This window comes from Heterodontus francisci, chromosome 1 (genome assembly GCF_036365525.1).
Source record: "Heterodontus francisci isolate sHetFra1 chromosome 1, sHetFra1.hap1, whole genome shotgun sequence".
Classification (NCBI taxonomy): Eukaryota; Metazoa; Chordata; class Chondrichthyes; order Heterodontiformes; family Heterodontidae; genus Heterodontus; species Heterodontus francisci.
Genome location: NC_090371.1, coordinates 256,959,679 through 256,981,626, shown reverse-complemented (window position 1 = coordinate 256,981,626; position 21,948 = coordinate 256,959,679). Strand labels below are relative to the sequence as shown.

At 42.2% G+C, this 21,948-nt stretch overlaps 1 protein-coding gene across 2 annotated transcripts in view; it reads right to left on the bottom strand.

Annotated features, from left to right (window-relative positions):
• The window catches only part of LOC137375877 (calnexin-like), an 88,572-nt gene that overhangs the window by 19,248 nt on the left and 47,376 nt on the right, over positions 1-21,948 (bottom strand). For both annotated transcript variants that reach the window (XM_068043498.1, XM_068043508.1), the window contains exons 7-11: positions 11,486-11,678; positions 7,249-7,438; positions 6,947-7,060; positions 5,902-6,058; positions 1,167-1,382 (exon numbers count right to left, since the gene is read on the bottom strand). In XM_068043498.1, the coding sequence (XP_067899599.1) occupies positions 1,167-1,382; positions 5,902-6,058; positions 6,947-7,060; positions 7,249-7,438; positions 11,486-11,678 (870 nt within the window). The remainder of the gene's footprint in view (positions 1-1,166; positions 1,383-5,901; positions 6,059-6,946; positions 7,061-7,248; positions 7,439-11,485; positions 11,679-21,948) is intronic.

Here is a 21,948-nt window from a genome sequence, read left to right as displayed (position 1 = left end):
CCATCAGCAAATAGGAGCTGGTACACATTTACAAGGAGAATCACAGCTCCCATGTAAGGCACAAAAGTTGCCCAAAAATTAAATAATTACTGCTTCAGGCTAATTTTAGGCTTTACTGCCTAATTGCTTATGAAAATCTAGTTCAAAGTGCTTACTACCTGTCTGCAATTTTACAGGGTCAGATCATTTGAATACTTATTCATAGATACTTGCTTAACTGTAGCTTTGTGTAGGGAGCTAGTCTAATGGGAAGTATGCAAAATTTGGCCAGCACCTCAAATTTAAAAGGGATGGGCACAATGAAACAAATGGGTACAAATATTATTTCAGCCTATGTTAAAGCTTCAAAGTGAATTTTAAAAGATTGGTCAGCTTTTGCCAAGGATCAGGTTGGGATGGGAAAGAAATGTCAGTCAAACCTAATGTGAAAGCTCAAAGTGGATTTTTTTTTAGGGAAAAAGTATTGAGCATGATAGCACCCAACACCCATTTGATTTTTAGCAAAATAGAATTGTAGCTGTATGAAGCCAATGTGAGGAGGATTGCCCTGTTTGGTAATTTAGGATACTCAACCCAAAAGATAGGTGTGTACAATCCTGGCAGCACAAGGTCACAAAGTTCAATGCTGTGCATGTTACCTGCAGAAAATGAATATACGGAGGAATCTGGCAAGGAAAGACAACCACAAACAGTACCAAGTATTGGTCAGATAGTACAAGTTTGGATGCCACAAAGTGTTGCCCAACCTGTTGTAAATTTACAGCTGGCCCGTACTGAGTCCATGGAATCTCACTGCATCTCATATCCATACAATACAATCCACGATACAATGTGCAATTGAAAGCATTTGTCACACACATCTAAGGATAATCACACCTCAAGCAGTTGCATCACGACCTGTACCATCCAGGTTGACCTCTATCACCTCATTCTGTCAACTGATACATCTGATCATAAAATAGTTTTTTTTCTACACTAATGCATTCATGTTCTATCTAGCCTTGTCAGCATTAGTCAGTACCCTTTCTCCTGAAATGGAGAATGAAATCTGTGACACAGGTAGTTTGGAAAGCTGCAGTTTTACAAAGAATGGGAAGGGTAAGCAAAAAGTTAATTACTTTATGATAAATGCACCTCTCAATAACCCAATTTAACATATTTCATACCTCATTTGCAGTAGCCACCATCTTCTTTAGCCTCCAACCATCAACTGCCCATTGGTCAGACACTTCTTTCTCAGTACAGATGATAAAGTTATCAAACAAGATGTCTGAAGTCATGGACCACAGTTCCAGACCAATAGCAATGATCGGCGTCATCTTGTATGGTTGCAAGTCCTCAAAATAATTAGGATTTTGGATTTTCCTTGGATTCCATACACCCTGAATACAAGAAAAAAAAAAGGCTATCCAAGCTGTTCTTTCTCCTAGTTCCACATTTAACTTAGTTGTTATAATTCTGCCTCCCTTCATCTTATTCCTCAGAATAGTGAAAATTATTTCTGCAGATGTTGAGAAGGAAAAGGAAGGAAGGGCAATCCAGTTTGTCTTCTACACATGTCAGATCTGATTTCACACCTAAAAGGTAGGGTACTATTTAAAGCAGAGTTTCAACTGGGAAACTCAGTTATTACTTCCCTCTTTGTTCATGCTATTTACATCCTTGCAATATGTAATAATGGCTTTGGCTTCTTCCCAAACCACTAATACATCCTTCTCATCTTCAAACCATATTTGTCCAAATTCCTTTCACAAATTGCCTCCCAGGAATGAAACATTGGCCTCAATCTTGACAGGGGCACGGGATGGTGAAGAAAGGGTGAGAGAGGCTGGTGAGCAGCGCATGGAGACAGGTAGGAGGCGTGGAGGTCCTGCTGTCTCTTCTAAATAAAACCTGGTCAGTGGGTAGGAATACAAGTTTGACTGCAGTTGGGGAACCGTGGCAACGGTCCCCAGCAGTCAGTAGGTGAAGGGGTTCAAGGGCAATCACAGTAGGATCAGGGAGGCCCAAAGACTCCAAGGGCCCTGGGAGGAAAATTCCTAAACAAGGAGTTCAAAAGAGAAGGACGTTTTTCAGGTGTTGTCCTCTTTTTTAAAATCTGCCGTCATCCCTCCTCTCCTCAAAAACCAACACTTCACGCCATCATCCCTGCAAACTACCATCCCAACCTCCCTTTCCTCTCCAAAAGTCCTAAAATGTGTGGTTGCTGCCCAAATCCATTCCCATCTTTCCTGGAACTCCACGTTTACATCCCACAAGATAGATGCACTGCCACAGTACCAAAACAGCTCTTAAAGTCACAAATGACATCCTATGTGACTTGCGACAACAGTAAACTTTCCCTCTTCAGCCTCCTTGACCTGTCTGGAGCCTTTGACACCGTTGACCAATCTTCCAACGCCGCTCCACTGTCGTCCAGCTGGGTGGGAGTGTTCTCATTTGGTTTCATTCCTATGTATCTAATCGTAGCCAGAGAATCATTTGCAATGGCTCCTTTTCCCGTTCCCGCACCATTATCTTTGATGTCCCCCAAGGATGCATCTTTGGCCTATTTCCCATCTACATGCTATCCCTCAGTGACATCACCTGAAAGCACATAATCTTCAAATACGTTGATGACACTCAGTTCAAACTCACCACCACCACCTCTTTCGACTCCTCCACTGCTGCTAAACTATCAGACTACTTATCTGACATCCAGTACAGGATGAGTAGAAACTTCCTCCAGTTAAATACTGGGAAGACTGAAGCCATCATTTTTGGTCCCCACTCCAAATTCCATTCCAATAGCTACCCTCTCCCTGGCGACAGTAAGATTAATCCAGTCTGTTTGCAACTTTGGAGTCACATTTGACCCAAAGATGAGCTTACGACCTCATTCCTGCCAGCACTAAGACTGCCTATTTCCAACTAAGTAAAAATCACCTGACTTTGCTGGTCTCAGCTCATCTACTGCTGAAGCCTTCATTACTTCTACACTTGTCTGTTCCAACACAGTCCTGGCTGGTCTCCTACATTCTACCCTCCATAAACTTAGTCATTCAAAACTCTGCTGCCTGTGTTATGACACGACCACTCAGGACAAAGCCCCCAATCAAAATATAGGATTCTGATTGCAGTGGGAGCAATGCACTGTCAATTCAGTCCCGCCACCCCACAGGTTGCATAACATATCTTTAAGCTTTCCAAATCAGAGAAAGCCACAGCTGAATGGAACCAGTCTAATAACCTCTGAATGAGGCGAACCAAACCAGGTATCTTCAGATATTAACAAATTAACTATTAGAAAAAAACTACAATCTTAAACACGAAGATAAACCAATATCTAAAGACCTTATAACTTATTTAAAAATTTAACTCCCACATTCGCAAACATATACCCAAACTATCGGAAGTTTGGTGTTTAATCAGCTGACTGAAAAAAAAAAAAAATAGAATAAAGTTTTTGCAGATTTATGTTGCTGTCGAAATGGAATCTTCCCAATGCAGAAATGGTCTAAGGTTGCATGAAGTCTTCGCAGTTGTCTGACGGGGAAAAATAAGGGTTCTTCAACAGAAGGGGATTCAGCAGTCTAGTTCAGCAGTTGAAGTGATGCTCTTCTTTCCAGCAATGAACACAGATCAACAAATAGTTAAAAAAAAAATAATCTGGCTTGACTTTTCAGAATTCTGAGAAATAATAAATAGGGTTTAAAATAGACTGAGGGGAGAGCTCTCCTGTTTCTTTCACTTGCCAGAACAGTCTGTTAACTGCATGTCTCTGCAAAGCCAGCTTCAGAGGCAAAATCGATACATCTGAAGTCCTGTCCTCCTTCTCTGTATGGTAGCTGCCGGGTAACCAAAATGCAATTTGGCTCACAGTCCCTGGAGTTTATTGCCTTAAAGCAATACTGGTCTCTTACAGCCTTAAAAGGCATACCGCATATTTCCCAGAAAAAAAACCAACAGGATCATGACACCTGTGTTTTAACTTGCATCAAGGTCCCGTTCACCATCATCCCTGTGCTCGCGCTCCCGGTCAAGCAATATCTTGATTTTAAAATTCTCAGCCTTGTTTTCAAATCCTTCCATGGCCTCACCCCTCCCTATCTCTAATCTCCTCCACCCCCACAATCCTCAGATAAATGTGCTCCGCTCATTTTGACTTCTTGATCATCTCGGATTTTAAATCGCTCTATCGTTGATGGCTGCCTTCACCTGCCTAGGCCCGAAGCTCTGGAATAACCTCCCTACGCCTCTCCACCTCATTTTCCTCTTTTAAGACACTCCTTAAAACTCTTTGACCAAGCTTTTGGTCATCTGACCCAATATATCCTTATGGGTCTCGTGTTATTTTGTTTTATAATACTCCTGCTCAGTGCTTTGGGACATTTTATTACATTAAAAGGTGCTATATTTATACAAGTTGTTGTTGCCATGTCGTTTTAAAACAAACCACGACTTCTTCTGGCCAGTGGCCTCCTTCCACTGCGCACACGCTGCTGGGCAGCAGAAAATGGGGTAGTCCTTCTGTATGGCCGTTAATGTTACTTTGCAGTGTTAATGAAACCCTTCAGTAGGCCCCTGCTGCTTTCAGCAGGAGCCTAATTAGGGGCTTGAATTGCCACCTTCAACATTGTAGTGTCTTGGAACTTGGTGGGTAGAAAGCAGGATTTCAAATTTCAAGATTTTATTCCCTTGCATAACCCTTTTCTATCCATGGATGGGGACGGGGCTGCAGTAAAATAGAGACCATCAAGTCTCTACGACCAAAAACACTGAATTTTGAAATTACAGCTATCCATCAACTGCTCACTAGAGCATAGTGTAGGTAAAAGACCAGATATGCTGTGCAGAGGATTCTCTCCAGCATTTGGAAAAAAAGTTGTTAATGTAAAATGTTCAGGGTCTCAGTATTTACCTTATAACATTAAAAGAAAAACAAACACACCTGGGAGAACTAACAGCCTTTCTGAACCTTTGGTTTTAAAACCTGGTTTCCCAACTGACTAGACTATACTCTATCAGTGCAAAACTCTAATTATGTGAAATGGCCTGCTAGAGGTCATCTCATTTTTTGATTTTGAGAGCACTAAAGTCAAATTTCTGGTCTGACTCCCAAAAGGCTGATCTATTTTGCACCAAATCTGTCTTGCATTTACACAAAAGTGGTTGTACAACTACAGCCTTAGGATATAGGGTTATGGTGCATTATACATAAATGGGTGTATTTTGGCAGAAGAACCACAAAAACCCTGTAAACAGAAATTCACTCCATAAAGTCAACAGATGGCTGTTCAACAATATGGATTAATGTTAGGCAACATGAAAAATAAGTCTAACCCAGCACTGCTCCGTAGGAGGCTGTGAAAATAGGAAACAATGTATGAACCTGCATACCAGGGAGCTTAGAAATCATTGGAAGGGCCATTTGGCCCATCATCTCAAAGCTAGTGCTAGCTTTTGCATTGGAGCTATATACATGGAATTAGAGTAAGTGAGTAAGAGATGTATTTGAAAAGGAACACAAAATAAAGAGTAGACAAACTGAAATATTTTCTGTATTCTTTTACATTATTCCTTTGCAAATATTTACCCTATTTCTTTTTATATGTTAAGAGTCTTTGCCATGATTGTCAGTGGAGGTAAAGCATTCCATAGCAATGAGCCTGGATATAGAATAAAAAAGGATCACATAATAGGATACAACCATCCCACTAGCCACCCTAGTGCACATATTCAACATCCTAATTCATCACTACCTCAGTTCCCATTTTCTTCACTTCCTCCATGCCATTCTGTCCATATAAATGAATGCCTCCTACTATTTCATTTTCCCATGTACATTATGAACTTTAATACTCAGGTTGCATGGTTAGAAATACTTGCTGTACTGTCAACCAAAAAACTTCCTTTGAGTACCTGGTAGTTGGGATTGTCAATCATAGGTGGCTTCCATTTTCCTTTGTAGCTAGGATTGTTCATCATAGGTGGTTCCCAAACTCCACACCCAGGTGCAGTTTCACACTTTGGATTAGGAATCTGGGGAGCTTCCCATTCACCATCCATTTCTTCATCCCTGCAAAAAAAAAAGTCTTTCATGAAAGCGTTACTTATATACATAATACTGTAGTTCCATATTATATTGCCAACTTCAAAAATAACAGGACTGAAGAAAAACTTACAGGTCTATACATCAAAAAAAATCATATACAGAAACTTACCTACCAGGGACTGCATTGTTTGGATGCTACTTTCCTGTCATTTCCTTCTCATCAAATACAGGATCATCCTACACTACAGTATTAGCTTTAACATATTTCTTAAATCCTGAAGACTGCAGAAAATTAGTTCATTAATGAATTCTCCTGAAAAAAAACAACTACTTTTTTCCTAGATGTTACTATACAGTGGCAGTCAGCAAACAATTCTGCTGCAATATAAATGAGTATTGTTTCTAATGCCAGAAAACCTGTTTCAAGTTCATAGCAATGGTATCAGCAGAAAACGACTGGATAGGATATTTGCCCAAAGGCAGACAGGGCCTCATGTACTTCTGATCCTATCACTTGCATTTTATTCATCGAGTCAGCTGACCATATTTAATTGGCACCCATCTATGCAGCCTGCATATTTTTTCATTGGCTATATATTATGTTTAAAAGAAAGATTTCTTCTACATTTTTCATGGCAGATACTCTCAATTACATTTAAGTAAATTGTATACAAGATAAAAAAAATAATTCATTTCACATTTTCACAAGCATATCTAAATTCACTACATTAGTAAATAAACTAGTTATTTTCACCAACAGAACATGGAAGTGGAAGGGCCCCAACTTTGTTCAAAGGGAGAACCAAAAGAAAAAAGTACCTGAACTTTGGGGAAAAAAAATACAGCAATCCATTTGTACAGGGTTTACATTCTAGGCGTTCATACTAACAAATCTATTTTAAAAAAAATTACCAGTCTTCTGGTTTCTCCGCACTGGGGTCAGGGATATACTCTGCTTCATCATTAAGCCAGCCCTCTGGTTTAACAGCATCTGGATCAATTATCTTTGCTGGAGCATCTTCATCCCTGAAAGAAGATCCTTTATTTTGTAGTTGTAACGGCAAAAGTATTCAAAATTATGTAATATATAAATACAAGTCTGCATTGATAAAATGCAGATAGTTTGAGACACCACACATTCCAAACTAAAAATATCAAAATAATCAATCATTTAATGAAAGCATTACAGAAATTCCACTCAAGATGGTACTCACCAATCTTCAGGCTTCTGTGCATCAGGGTCAGGGATCTTAGGCTTTTCATCCCAGTCTTCAGGCTTACTGTCATTAGGGTCATCTATTTCTTTAGGTGGATTAATAGGTGGAGTCATATCCTCCAGCAAATTCCCTTTACTAACAACAGTTTGGTCTATCAGCATCTCAAAGCTATTATCTGGATTCAGCACTGACAGAAAATAAAAAGGCTGTTTAATTCAAGAGTTGGTACCCTAGACACATTTCAACAACAATCATGCAATGCTCCAAGCACATTCTTCTTCATACCTGCAGTCAACAGCTGGAATTTTTCATTGGGCGGGAGGCCCTGCCACTGGCTGAAAAGTCGGTGGCTAGCCCGCCTCCGCCAGGCCTGGGAAGCCAGGCTGGGATTTTTTTGCTCCGCAGGCCCTTAATTGGTCTTCGGTGGGCCTTCCACCACCTTGAGGCAGGAAGTTCCGCATAATGGAACTGCTGGCCAATCAGTGGGCTGGCAGCTCTTAATCCCAGCAATGCCACTGGGAGTGGTGGCCACTGCTGGGACTACACCCAGCCATTGCAAGCAAGGTGAAGGACAGCCCCAAAAGACAGGTAAGTTTTTAGGGCCTCGCTGGGGGCAGTCTGCCGGGCCCCGGTGAGCCGAGGCCGGGGGGTTGGGTTAGGGAGGCAGGGGGAGTGTTGTGCGTTGGGAGCTTCGGAGCAGCCCTCCATGGGGCACAGAGTCCCCAATTAGGAAGGCCCCCCCACCCCCAGCCTGCAAGAAGGCCACCTGGTTTTACCAGGCAGGTTCTTGAGGCTTTTGCCATCCGGCCACTGGGGGTAAAATACCTGCAGCGGTGGGAGCAGGCCCTCAAGTGCCAGTTAAATCGGCCACTTAAGGGCCTTGATTAGCCTGGGTGGACAGGCCCTTTGTCGCCACTGCTGCCCCACATAAAATTGCAGCGGGGGCAGGAGGGGATTGGGAATGGACCCCCCTCCCCCCACCGTTCCTTTGGGAGCTGTAAAATTCCGGCCGATATTTCAGAATCAAAAGTAAATAAAAAGCTTGGGGAAACATTACACAAGGGACATAACTTAATGCATTATTTTTGATATTTTGTGATGGAGACAACGAAGTAAAATACTCAAAGCAATGACATTTTTGAAAATGTGTGCATGTTTCACTGCCAATGCTCAACTCTTGACCTGGCCACAGAGACATGCACAAAACAATTATCTTCAATTTGTCCTTTCTTCTCCTAGGCAGGAGGTAGCTCCACACCACGTCAACTGCTCAGATCAGAAGCTCATTGAGCATAATTAGTATGCATAATGTAATTGAGCAAACCACATTTATGGTTGGGATATTTGGAGACACATTAAATGAATTTAGGTTGCCAGAATGTATATCGAAAAGCTAACTATGATTCGGATTCTAAATTGGCCTGCAAAACACACATTTCATTTTTTGTTTTGAAATTATGCACATGCAGAGCATGCTGCACGTCACTGGAATATGGTCTGCACAGGAAGCATCAGAAGGTGCAACATCAAAGTACAATTTCTGAAAAATCATCCAACATGTGACATTCAGTGCATGTTGTATCTTTCAAGCTAAATTTCAACTAGAGTACTGTGATGTTTCATAATGGACAAAGATTTAATCAGTATGGCATGCATAATGAATGGATCATGATTCTGTCATTTTTGCCCCCCCATTCTTTCATAAGAGCGCGCCACTGGCAAGGCCAGCATTCGTTGCCCACCTTGAATTGCCCTTGAGAAGGGTGGTGAGCTGGCTTCTTGAACATGTAGAACATGAGCAAATCCTCCCTCAAAGTGTCTGCTGTGTCTTTGTCATCAAATGCTTTTGCTTTTGATACATTTACAACATAATACATATTGAAAGATACACAACTACAAATGCCAAAAAAAAAAAAAGGAGGTTTTGCTTCAGCAAATTATTCTAACAAAATGTGAAATTTCAGCAATTCGTATAAGGGAGGTCAGCTATTCAATTTCCTGGATGATTGTTTAGTCAATTGATACAGTTGAGAACCAGGCTCAATATAGAAGGTTCAGAGGGGAATTGAAAAAACAAATAAAGAGAAGCAAACAGAGAACATGAGGAGAGAGAGTTGCGGCTAACATAAAAAGGAATTTAAAAGTCTTCTACAGGCACATAAATAGTAAAAAGAGAGGTTAAAGGAAGAGTGGGGCAGATTAGGGACCTAAAAGGGGATTTACGCATGGAGGCAGAAGGCATGACTGAGGTACTAAATGAGTACTTTGCATCGGTCTTTACCAAGGAAAGGAGATGCTGTCCAAGTCATGGTGAAAGAGGAGGTAGTTGACACACTGGATGGGCTAAAAATTGACAAAGAGGAGGTACTAGACAGGCTGGCTGTACTTATAGTTGATAAGTCACCAGGACCAGATGAGATGCATCCAAGGATACTTAGGGAAATAAGGGTGGAAACTGCAGGAGGCACTGGCCATAATCTTCCAATCCTCCTTAGACACTGGGGTGATGCCAGAGGACTGTTAATTGCAAATAGTAGACTCTTGTGCAAAAAAAAAAGGGTGCAAGAAAAAGCCCTACAACTACAGGCCAGTTTGACCTTGGTGGTGGGAAAGCTTTTAGAAATGATAATTCAGGGCAAAATTAAGAGTCACCTGGACAAATGTGGATTAATTAAGGAAAGGCAGCAGAGATTTGTTAAGGGCAAATAGTGTTTAACAAACTTGCTTGAGTTTATTTGATCAGGAAACAGGGTTAACAAGGGTAATACAGTTGATGTGGTGTACATGGACTTCCAAAAGGCATTTGGTAAAGTATCACCAGTGGGCTTGTCAGTAAAGTTAGAGCCCATGGAATTAACGGGACAGTAGCAGCACGAATATGAAATTGGACGAGTGACAGGAAGGGGAGTGTAGTTGTGGACAGTTGTTTTTCAGACTGGAGAAAGGTATATAGTGGAGTTCCCAGGGGTTGGTGTTGGGAACCCTGCTTCTCTTTATTAATACGAATGACCAAGACTTAGGTGTACAGGGCAAAATTTCAAAATTTGCAGATGACAAAACTTGGAAGTATTGTGAAGAGGGTAGTGATAAGACTTTAAGACACAGACAGGCTGGTGGAATGGGCAGACAAGTGGCAGATGAAATTAATGCAGAAAAGTGTGAAGTGATTCATTTTTGGTAGGAAAAATGAGGAGGCACTATAAATTAAAGGGTACAATTCTAAAGGGGGTGCAGGAGCAGAGGGACCTGGGGGTATATGTGCACAAATCAGTGAAGGTTGCAGGGCAGGTTGAGAAAGCAGTTAATAAAGCATATGGGATACTGGGCTTTATAAATAGGGTTAGAGTACAGAAACAAGCAAGTTATTATAAACATGCATAAAACACTGGTTCGACCTCAACTGGAGTAGTGCGTCCAGTTCTGGGCATCACACTTTCGGAAGGATGTTAAGGCATTAGAGGGTGCAGAAAAGATTCATGAGAATGGTTCCAGAGATGAAAAACTTCAGTTTTGTGGATAGCTGGGTCAGTTCTCCTTGGAGAAAAGATTAAGAGGAGATTTGATAGAGGTGTTCAAAATCATGAAGTGTCTGGACACAGTAGATAGGGAGAAACTGTTCCCGTTGGTTGAAGGATCCAGAATCACAGGACACTGATTTAAGGTGATTAAAAAAAAAAGGTTTTTCCTCAAAGAAAACACAGTAAGTGGTTAGGATCTGGAATGCACTGCCTAAGAGCGTGGGTGGAGGCAGATTCAATTGAGGCCTTCAAAAGAGAACGGGATAGTTATCTGAAGAGAAAAAAAATTGTAAGGCTACCAGAGAAAAGGCAGGGGAGTAGGACTAGGGCAATTGCTCTTGCAGAGAGCTGCATGGACAAGATGGGGCGAATGGCCTCCTGTAATGAAACCTTTATGAAATGCATTTAGCACATGTAAATTTGGGAAGGGATCTACAATCATAGCAAAAAGTATAATACAAATGACTTTATGAATACAATAAAACAACTGATGGTCTGCAACACCTCATTTATGTATCACAGGGCAATAAAGTCTATTAGTTAAATAGTTTCATTCACTTTTCTTTCCCCAAACTTCTTGTCTGGATGAATGCCACCCTGTCTATTCAATTTCAATTTTGATCTAATTTTTGAATATAAACAGGTAAAATAGGGGAAAAATGATTATGGAGGAAATGCTTAGATAATCAGTGCAAGTCAGCAAAACCGTATAATACCTAGAGTATACAAATGTGTGATCTTGTCTGTGTAGAACTTCTTTAGATCTACATCAGGGCGTTTAGCATGTTTTTCCTCATACTCTCCAGTTATAGGGTTCTTGTGTCGGAAAATGAAGTGCAGTTTGTAGTCTTCACCACATTTGTCTGGCCCAAACATGATTGAGTAAGGAGTTTTGTCAAAGAATTCTTCCTGGAGAAAAAGAAAGAAGGGCTGATATATGTTGTAACAGTGGCTGTTAATATTGCAACCCTATCTCCATCCTAGCTTAGGGCATCAACTGGATCAGGAATGACCCATATTAACAGACCCCTGCCTCTCATTACTCCTAGTCACACTCAGAAAATATTAGTTCAGTATTGGTTTCCAATGGCCTTTTGTAAAATCAGAACAACTAGGCACCCAATGTTAAAAGACTTGAGAAAGATCATGCAGCAACTATTCCTTTAAATTGTGAAGTAATAAACATTAACATTTTCATCAACAACTTCATTATTGTTGCTACTTTACAGATTGATCAAACTAGTATCTTATGAAACTAATTGGTTGTTTTTTTCCACAGCTGGCAAATATTGTTATACATAGAATACATATTACTAGAATATAAAATTTAGAACCAAATGTTGTAAATACCTTGTTCAAAGACCGAAACAAAATAATTCACTGGGAGTACAATAATGAATGATTTACTGCAGAAATAGTGGTCAAAGTTTTACATGTTAGAAAGGATACTTTTATACCAAGCACAAAAGTATCAGTACGGCTAGTTCCAAATGACAGGGGGAAAAAGAAGAATAATGGACAACCGCAGAAAGCCTAGATTAGAGAGTAGTGTAACCAGATCCTATAATAAAACAGACACAATTTTGCAAAATTGCAAAGAGAACATGTACAATTGATTTATGGTAGTTTGCGTAGAACATCATAAGAAATAGGAGCAGGCGTAAACCACACAGCCAGTCAAGCCTGCTCCACCATTCAATATGATAATGGCTGATCTTCAGCTTCAACTTCACTTTACTTGAGACGGACCAAAAATCTCTCTCAACGTTAAATATATTCAATGATGGAACATCCACAACCCTCTGGGGTAGAGAATTCAAAAGATTCACAACCCTTTGAGTGAAGGAATTTCTTCTCATCTCAGTCCTAAATGATCATCCCCTTATCCTGAGACCGTCCCCCCAATTTATAGATTTCTCAGCCAAAGGAAACAACCTCTCAGTGTCTATCAAGCCCCTTTAGAATCTTGTATGTTTCAATAAGGGCAACCCTCATTTTTCTAAACTCTAAAGAATATAGGCCCAATTTACTCAGCCTATTACAGGACAACTATTTTATCCCAGGTACTAATCTAGTGAACCTTCACTGTAATGCCTCCAATGAAAGTATATCCTTCCTTAAATATAGAGACCAAAATTGCACACAGTATTCCATGTGTGGTCTCACCAAAGCCATGTACAATTGTAGCAAGGCTTCTTTATTCTTGTACTCTAATCTCCTTGGAATAAAGGCCAACATGCTATTTACCTTCCAAATTGCTTGCTGTACCTGCATGCTAACTTTGCATTCCTTGTACAAGTACACTCAAGTCCCTCTGAAAATCAACATTTACAAGTTTCACGCCTTTTAAAAATATTCTGCTTTTCTATTCTTATGACCAAAGTGAATAACCTCACGTTATACTCCATATGCACCTTGCTGCCCGCTCACAACTTGTCTATATCTCTTTGCAGCCTGTGTCCTCCTCACAGCTTACATTCCCATCTAGCTTTATATAGTCAGTAAACTTAGATACATTACTCTGTCTCTTCATCTAAATCATTCATATCGACTATAAATAGCCAAGACCCCAGCACTGATGTTTGCAGCACTCCACTAGTCACAGCTTACCAACTCGAAAATGCCCCATATATACCAGTTTGCTTCTTGTCTGTTAACCAATCCACTAACCATGCTAATATATTACCCCCAGCTCCATGAGCCGTTATCTTGTGCATTAACCTTTTGTGTGGCACGTTATCAAATGCCTTTTGGTAATCCAAATACACTATATCTACTGGTTCCCCTTTATCTACCCTACTAGTTACACCCTCAAAAAACTCAAATCTGTCAGACAGGATTTCCCTTTTGTAAAACCATGTTGACTTTGTCTGATCATACTAATGATTTTTCTAAGTGCATTAAGACTTCTTTAATAATAGATTCCAGCACTTTTGACAACTGATGTCAGGCTAACTGGCCTGTAGTTCTTGTTTTTGTCCCTCCCTCTTTTCTTGAATAGTGGTGTCACATTTGTTTGTATGCATACTGGCCGGCAATTTGTGGTGAGGAAGACAGGTCATATGAATTGCAAATTGTCTCAAATTGCTCAATGATTTGAATCACTCTGCCGTTAGCTTTGCAAAAACAGCATCTGACCCTTAAATTCTCAATGAGTTTTATGCAATTGCTGCATTTGCACAATATTTCTCCTGAAACCCATCCCAGTAAGACAGGTCTTATAATTAATAAGTTTTACTATTGATATAGTTGTTAATGACTACCATTCAACCTTGGCATAGAAAGTAAACAATTAAAAGTATGCAGTCTCATTCTTTCAGGTAGTGAATTACTCTTGGAAATTTTTAAAAAGGTGTCAAATTTTACATTTTTTCTTACTTTTCTTTTGTCCCTTTTTCTCTCTTAATCCAATCTTTCTTTCCTTCTCAATTTCTTTCTACACTTGATTTGATATTGAATTCACCCACTCTAATTCACCCTCCTTCTCTATGCTTTCTGTGTTTACTTCTCAATCCTCAAATCTCATTGGTTAAGGAGATACAGGGATGAATTATACATGCCCACTGCCGAGACAAACTATCAGTGGACCGCACATTATGGAGCTGCTGTGATATTAAACACAGCAGCTCATTTAAATGGCTGGGGCGGACTGTTCCCTCTGATGTGGAGGGGGCAGGCGGTCTGTCCCCGGCAATGGCGTTAAGTGTCACTGCGCAGGCGCCTTTTTTTTTTAAAAAAGGGCTTCAAGCCCTACATTGCAATTTATAATATTTATTGCAGTAACACCAAGCCAGAGAGTAAAATTACCTGATGAAAGCTCATCAACCTGCAACATTGGCCAGAATTTACCTTTTAACATTTAAAGGGACATTAATTTTTTTTAAAAAATTAAATAACGTGATTGTGACCTCTTCCCGTAACCCCCCCCCCCCCCCAAAACACTTACATGGTGCACCTAACCCCTCCCCCACCAAGTTCATAAACCTTAAACTTTATCCCTTCCCACCATTCCCTAGACCAATTAGATTAGATTAGACTAGACACCACTCCCCTTCCTCCCATACAGAAAAACTTACCTGCTCCCCCCTCTCCACCAGTGCCCCGCTTGGGTCTCCGGGTGGAGATCCGAAGGCACAGGAATGCTGAACACTGGTACCAATATTGGAGCAGGACGGATGGTGGGAGCAAGTAAGTAATTAATTCATCGATTTGCATTTTAAAAATAATTTGCAGATTTTGCTCCCATCGCCGAGCAGCACGGGCGGGGGGGGGGGCGGTCGAGGGAGAGGGTGCCACGAGACTTTGCCGCCAATATCGAGCTGGGCCTTCCCTGGCATCGAGGCCCATGGTGGGCCGCTCTCGAAGGCACCTGCTGGCACCCCCACCCCGCTCCAACTCCGAACATCGGAGAGAAGGTGGGGTGGGGTGCTGTAAAATCCAGCCCATACTGCTGGTTCCATTGTTCACCAAGGTCCCAGATGCTCTGGCCTTCACTGTTACCTGCAGTTATCAGCTCATAGTTCCAGCAACTCAACAACAAAGTTGAGCTGAAGGGTGCATGAAAATATCCACCCAAACCAGATACCTGTTTCAGCAAATTCCAGCCCAATGTCCTAATAATTTGATACTGAACAACTGCAAATAGCCAAGATGAGAACACAATGTAACTAGATCCTATGATAATGTAAATGCACTCCTCAGGCATGATATAGACCAGAAAGGCACAAGGTTTTAGATCAGTAAAAACTGATAATAGCACTTTTGTCAGAATTTCAAGATATGATATATTAACAGTATAGCAATTAAGCCAGGAAGAGGAAAAGAAAAAAAAAAGTAGACTGAATGGTAATTCAATTAAGCTTTTCAAAACGGAATAGCAACACCATTCCAGGTAATAAAATTACCTGATGAAAATTCATAGACCGGAAACATTGGCCAGATTTTTACTGGTCGGGTGGATAATCAGATGTTGGCAGGAGAGGGGGTGCAATATCTGTGTTGACAGCACGCACAGATGGGTGCCAGGGCCTCCTCAGTGATTTTACGAGGAAGAGCCAATTAAAAAAGGTGAGGGAGCTGGCCAATTAAAAGGTGCCAGGCAGGTCAGTGCCAGCAGCTTGCTGTTGTGCCTTTTTAAAAAAAAAAAAAGAGCCTATGAACAGTGTTACGACCAAGAGTGTACTGATTATTCTAGTTCCACTTCTCCACAGGTCACTACATATATTTAAATTTTTTCCCACTTACCTCAAGGTCAATCATCGACTCTATTGTTATCACAGAATAAAACACACCAACCAGGTTTCTTTATTAAACAACAAAATTATCAGTTTGTTATAAAACAAGTCTTAACTAGTAATGAAGAAAAGCATAAACACAGATCAAAATATAAAAGTTCACACATGCGCACACACATTAACCAAAGAGTTCTTTTAAAAGAAAAGAATATTTTGGCCAAATACATGCTAATTCTTGAAGAATAAATATGAAAAATGTCAGATGTCAGTTTTTGGTTTGGCGTCCCAAATGTGTGTAGACGGCTGTCAGAGATCTTCCGAGAACAGTTCTGGTCAGGCGATGTTGAAGATCAGTTTGGGCAGGCTTTCCAGGTAAAATGCATAACAGGGGATTCAGCCAGTTTCGAACACGCGCTTCTCAAGAAATGGAAAACTAGCAGGCTTTTTCAAAAGAGCTGGAACAGACTGAGCTGGGTTTTGTTCCCTTGGCAAGTTTTTGCCAACCGTCTTTTCAAACCATCGTCTATATCCCAACTCACTGTCCAAAGCAAAACAAAAAAAAAAAAATCACCAGAGTCAAGCTTCCTGACCCCTCTAAATCTCGAGTCACTTTTTTTGCAAACATCGTTCAAGTCAAAAACAACCCCTGCTGGATAATTATCTGAAAACAGGTGACTTCCAGTAACTGTTTACAATCCAGACCCCTCAGTGGCCCTTGTAAAAAAAAAAAGTCCATGGACTCCTTTTCAGTTGAGACACAAATCGTCAAAATTTAACAAAAAAATGGAGGCACTCTTAACAGCAGCATTCAGGTAGGCTACAGACATAGGCTCGAAAGGAAGGGGTTTATATCAGAGGCAGCAGAGGAATGGTTTCATCATGAGGAAAGATTGTTCTACGATTCAGTGATGCCTCTCTGGAGATGAGGCGCACCTGCAGGCAGCAAGATAAAGGAAAAATAAAAAAAAAGACGACATCAGTCCTGTTCCCAGCAGATGGAAGGAGGAGGCGGCCTGCAAGCCTAATGACTAAGGCATGTTTGGAGATGGCAGAGATAGACAGCCAAGAGGTAGTTGCAAGAACCAGTGCAGGAAGAGATTTAGTGACCTGCTGCGGTCTGGAAAGGCGAGCAGCATTTAGAATTGCAAAGCCCAGCAGGAATGAATAAAGGTGCTCATGGAAGGAGAGGTCAGAGGGATACAACCATGCATGGGGCAACACCAGGCACCAATGTCCACATCGAGACACCCAGTTCACGTGCACCCGAACCCCATGGTGTGATGTGTGAATGTTGCATTTAGATGGCTGAATAGTTGCCACAACATGCCATCCCAGTGGCTTGATGCCACACGTTTACAGTGCCCGAGTGACCAGCACAGACATACCATGAGCCAGGAGTGACACTGTTTGCAGGAGCAGCACACTCATAATGCCAGGGAGCAGCAACGCATGGGGAGGTGCAGTGCCATTCATTGACATGATGACACCAATGGAGGAGGCGGCCATGGCCACTGGATGAGTCACGGCAGGGCAGCCTGTGGCTGAGGACGAGACAGGTGTGAAAGCAATGGAGAGCGAGTGAAGCAATGGTTGTGGCCATCATTCCCTAGACCATGTGTGAGCTGTGGCACCTGTGTGGGTCTTTAATGTCATAAAGCTCCTGATCCAGGGAGGCAGTATGGGTTGGTTGAAAGAGCAGCTATTTCACTTATGTCATGTCTCCAGCAGGTAAGAGGAAGAGACAGGGGCTCCTGACATGCTGGAAAGCTCAGAGGATATATCACCATCTCAGGATACAGCAGCATTTCACTCCACCACAGATGCACTCCCGTCACTGGACTTTGTTACGTGTGTGGAATGGGTGGCACAATTTGGTGAGCATTGCACAGATGAACAGGAGGGCATAATGGAGGCAGTGACAGCTGCAGCCACTTCCCTTGAGGAGTGAGGAGAGGCCCAGCAATGCTTAGCTTCATGCAGATGGCAAGCCTCAGTTGTCATCAGCAAAGCAGATGATGCTTCATCAGCAGTGTGAAATTTATGAACATCTGTCAGAGCTTCCAAAGGCAGTGCAGTCCCATGTGCAAATGGAGGAGTCCATCTATGCCACGAATGGTGCCATTGTTCTGGCATGTGAGCAGATGGTATTCTCCATTGAGAGAAAGGCAACCCTCATGGAGAGGCACATGGAGCATAGCACTGAGTGGATACAGGGGGTACATAGAGACCTCCATTACTCAGTTTTATCCATGGGACCTACAGAGCGATGGGTGGGTGAGATGGGCCAGCCACGCATGTTCCCATTGCCAGGAGGTAACACACTGCAGACAACCATGGGACTGCATATGGGGCCTGAAAGGGCTGAGGAGGGACAGGCTGAAGGCAATGGGGGCTCCTCTCAAGGTGCTTTGATTGAAGATGGATCCTTGGCTCCTTTGATGGTGACACAAACACTGTATGCTGGTCTGATAACTGAGGCAACCCCTGCACAGATACAGACAGTCTTGAATGTGCTGGGCCCCAGTAGGGCTCAGGCATCCAGAGGATGTAAGCCATGGCCATCTCATACACTGGAGCAAGGCAGCATAGGCTGCCCCCACGTCAACTCCAGGCACAGCACCCTGTGGGAGCAACTGTAAGCGAACGCTTAAATGCGTGGACTAGCACTTTGGTTTTCACTGGGTGATAATTATTTGTTGGAAAAGACCTCAATATACAATGTATATAAAAACTCATGTATTTATTTGTGTGTACCAGTTGATAGTGGCCAGATGTGCAATCAAATATATGGACGTGCTGTAAAAGGTGATCACCTGTGTTGAAAGAAGGCCTTGGCATATAGGGCTGATGAGTGGAGATAGATGGTCAGGGCCTCATGTGAAAGACCAGTCAGGCCACCTCTGAGAAAACTTCTTGGTTCAGTGGCCCCTTGCATTTGACCTGGTGAAGTATTTGCTGATCAGAGAGTTGAGAGTCTCCCTACCATGCGTGCGACTGCCTGGTGAGCCATCTTCATCGTGTCACAACCGCGGTGGGAGCAAACATACTGTCAATTCAGTCCTGTCACTCCACTGGTCACAGTATATTATCCAAAGTTTTCCACCCAACTGGAAAATAGCCAAATAAAACACTCTAGTAACCCCCGGAATAAAACAAACCAAACCAGGTATCTTTAGACAACAAATTAACTATTAAAACTAAATCTTAAACACTATTAAGATAAACCTATGTCTAAATACCTTATAACTTCTTATTTTAATCTAATTCCCCCATTCACACACATACTCAAAAATATCAGTAGTTAACCAGTTTTAAAAGTCGTGTTTTTAAAAATTAGCTGCTTAAGAATAAAGTCTTTGTGGGTTACGTTCCTGATGGATGAGGTATTCTAATGTAGAAATAGTCAAAGGCCACTCGAAGTCTTCACATAGATTGGAGTCCATTCTTAATAGGTATTCAACTCTTCGGCTGCAGTAAGCATCAACAGTTCCTTCAGCAATACAAACGGTTTCTTGAAAAAGGGCTTTTCTTCTTTAGGCAATTAACTTGGCCCAAAGTTCCCTGTAGAATTTTTGCTGAGAGAAAATAGACAGATTTCTTCTCTTCAGTAGCATGCCTCGTTGGAGGGTCTCTCAAAACTAACTGGTTCAGACCAATTTCACACAGGCTAATCGGATCATATCATGTGACGTCTCTCTCTCCTGCTGTCGCCTAGGGTAACAGGTGCAGCTTCTGGCAAACTGTGCCTTAGAAATTCCAGAACTTTGTCTTAAAGGCACACACTTTTTAATCTGAGGAGGAAAATAATACAAGTCTATGACAATCAGCTGGCAGAAGTGGAGGTGCCTCATGCTCATCCTCCTCGAGAATGTTGCTCACTGTCTTTTCTGGCTCTGGCCCTACTCCCTTCTGGAGTGCCAGGATGTGCAGTGTGTGGCAGACAATGATGATGCGGGATACCCTCAAGGGTTCGTATTGCAGGGCCCCCCCCAGATCTTGAGGCATCTAAACCTCAACTTCAGAAGGCCAATGGCCTGCTTGGTAGTGGCCCTTGTAGTCATACGGCAGAGATTGTATGTGTCCTTTGCCGGTGTTGGGGTTGCGCACAGGGGTTAGAAGCAATGCCTTAAAAGCGGATACCCCTTGTCCCCCAGTATCCAGTCATGAAGGCATATGGGTGGTCTGAACAGCTGAGGCAACTGGGACTCTAAAGGACGTAGGAGTCATGGACACTTTCCAGAAACCTCGCACACACCTGCCTGATCCGCTTATGGTGGTCGCAGACGACTTGAACATTGAGGGACTGGAATCCCTTCCTGTTCACAAAGACACCTGGCTGCTCTGAGGGAGCCTTGATTACCACGAGTACAGTCAATGACTCCCTAAATTTGGCGAAATCCAGTCATGGCTCCGAAGCCAACTGTCCTCTCAGCTTTACTGGCGTGCTCAGTTGTGCACTTGATATAGTGGCCAGCCCGACGGTAAATGGCATCAGTGACATCTTTCTGCAGTAATAGGCCAGTGACAGAGATGCCACATAGATCTCCAGACCATCCCTGGAATGAACCACAGGCAAAAAAGTTGAGTGCCAACATCATCTTCAATGCTACAGGTATTGGATGCCTGCCATTTCCCATGGCACCAACTCCTGCTCCAGCATACCGCACAGCTCTGCCACTACCTGCCTGGAGAGATGCAGTCTTTGCAGACAGCAGTGCTCAGAAATCTCCATGAAACCAAGCCTCTGATGGTACACCCTTTCAGCTGGGTAACACCTTCTGCAACGAGGAGGAAGCCCTCTCGCACCCATGTGCCTTCCTAGTGTGCATCCAATGGATTCCTCAACCCGTTAAGACTCCCCTGGCTGCTGCATAGTCATTCCATATGGTTGTATCCCCGTCTTCGTGCCACATTCCTCCTCGCTATAGGAGTCAAACTCTGAAAACATTGACCCCATAGCCAAATGAAGTCTCCACTATGATGAGCCTCTTAAGAACCTTGTCCTTCCTCTGGTGCCTAGTGTGGATCTGTTCCACTAACAGCACTTCACTTTGGCCCTACCCTCTGCAGTGCCTCCAAACTTAAAACTGCGTTGCTTCTTCAAGACACAGTTTATCATAAAACTTCAAACTATGGCTGCCAGTTCTCTCCACCACTCAACTGCCATGCAGATCTCACCTCCTTTGAGGCGGCGAAACTCAGCCTCTGTGCATCTTGTGTGCTGTTCAGAAAAACAGAAAAAATGGTAGGCAAATACCTGTCAACTGGCTGTTTAACACTAATTACCTGCCACTGATGTGTCTGTGACTAATCCGTCCTGCCACCCGTATCTTGTAAAATTGGTCAGTGGTGGATCATCGGGGTGCCAGCCAGAAGTGGGCTTACACCATTTTACCGGCCTGTCTCCATTCCCACCACCACAGGGTCAGCAAAATTCTGCCGTTAACTCTTTCTTTCTCCATAGTTGCTGAGCATTGCCAGCATTTTCTGTTTTTATTAGAGCAAAATTACCCAAATTGTAGAACCTTCATGTTTTGAACAGCTGTATATACACTGCAGTAAAAGTAAACACATATTAAAAGAAAACCCTACTTTAAAAGGCACTGCACCTATCATGGCATCATGAGTTTCCCTTCCTAAAGCATATCAGTCTTGCCTAGTTTTAGTCATAGTCTTTAGATTTCAAACTCCTAATTCAAAACGCAGTATGGTAAACAACACACACACACACACAATCTTGTGAAAGGGATAGAGTAGGAGCAGTGTACCAATAGAGAAGTACCAGTTATACAAAGAATAGAATTTTTAAATTTTCAAATGCTATTAAGGTAGGCATTCACTTTCATCTTCAGTCTCAGGTGGACGCAAAAGATTCCAGGGCACAATTTTGAGGAGCGGAACAGTCTCCCTAGTGTCCTGGTGAATATTTATCTTTCAACCAACAC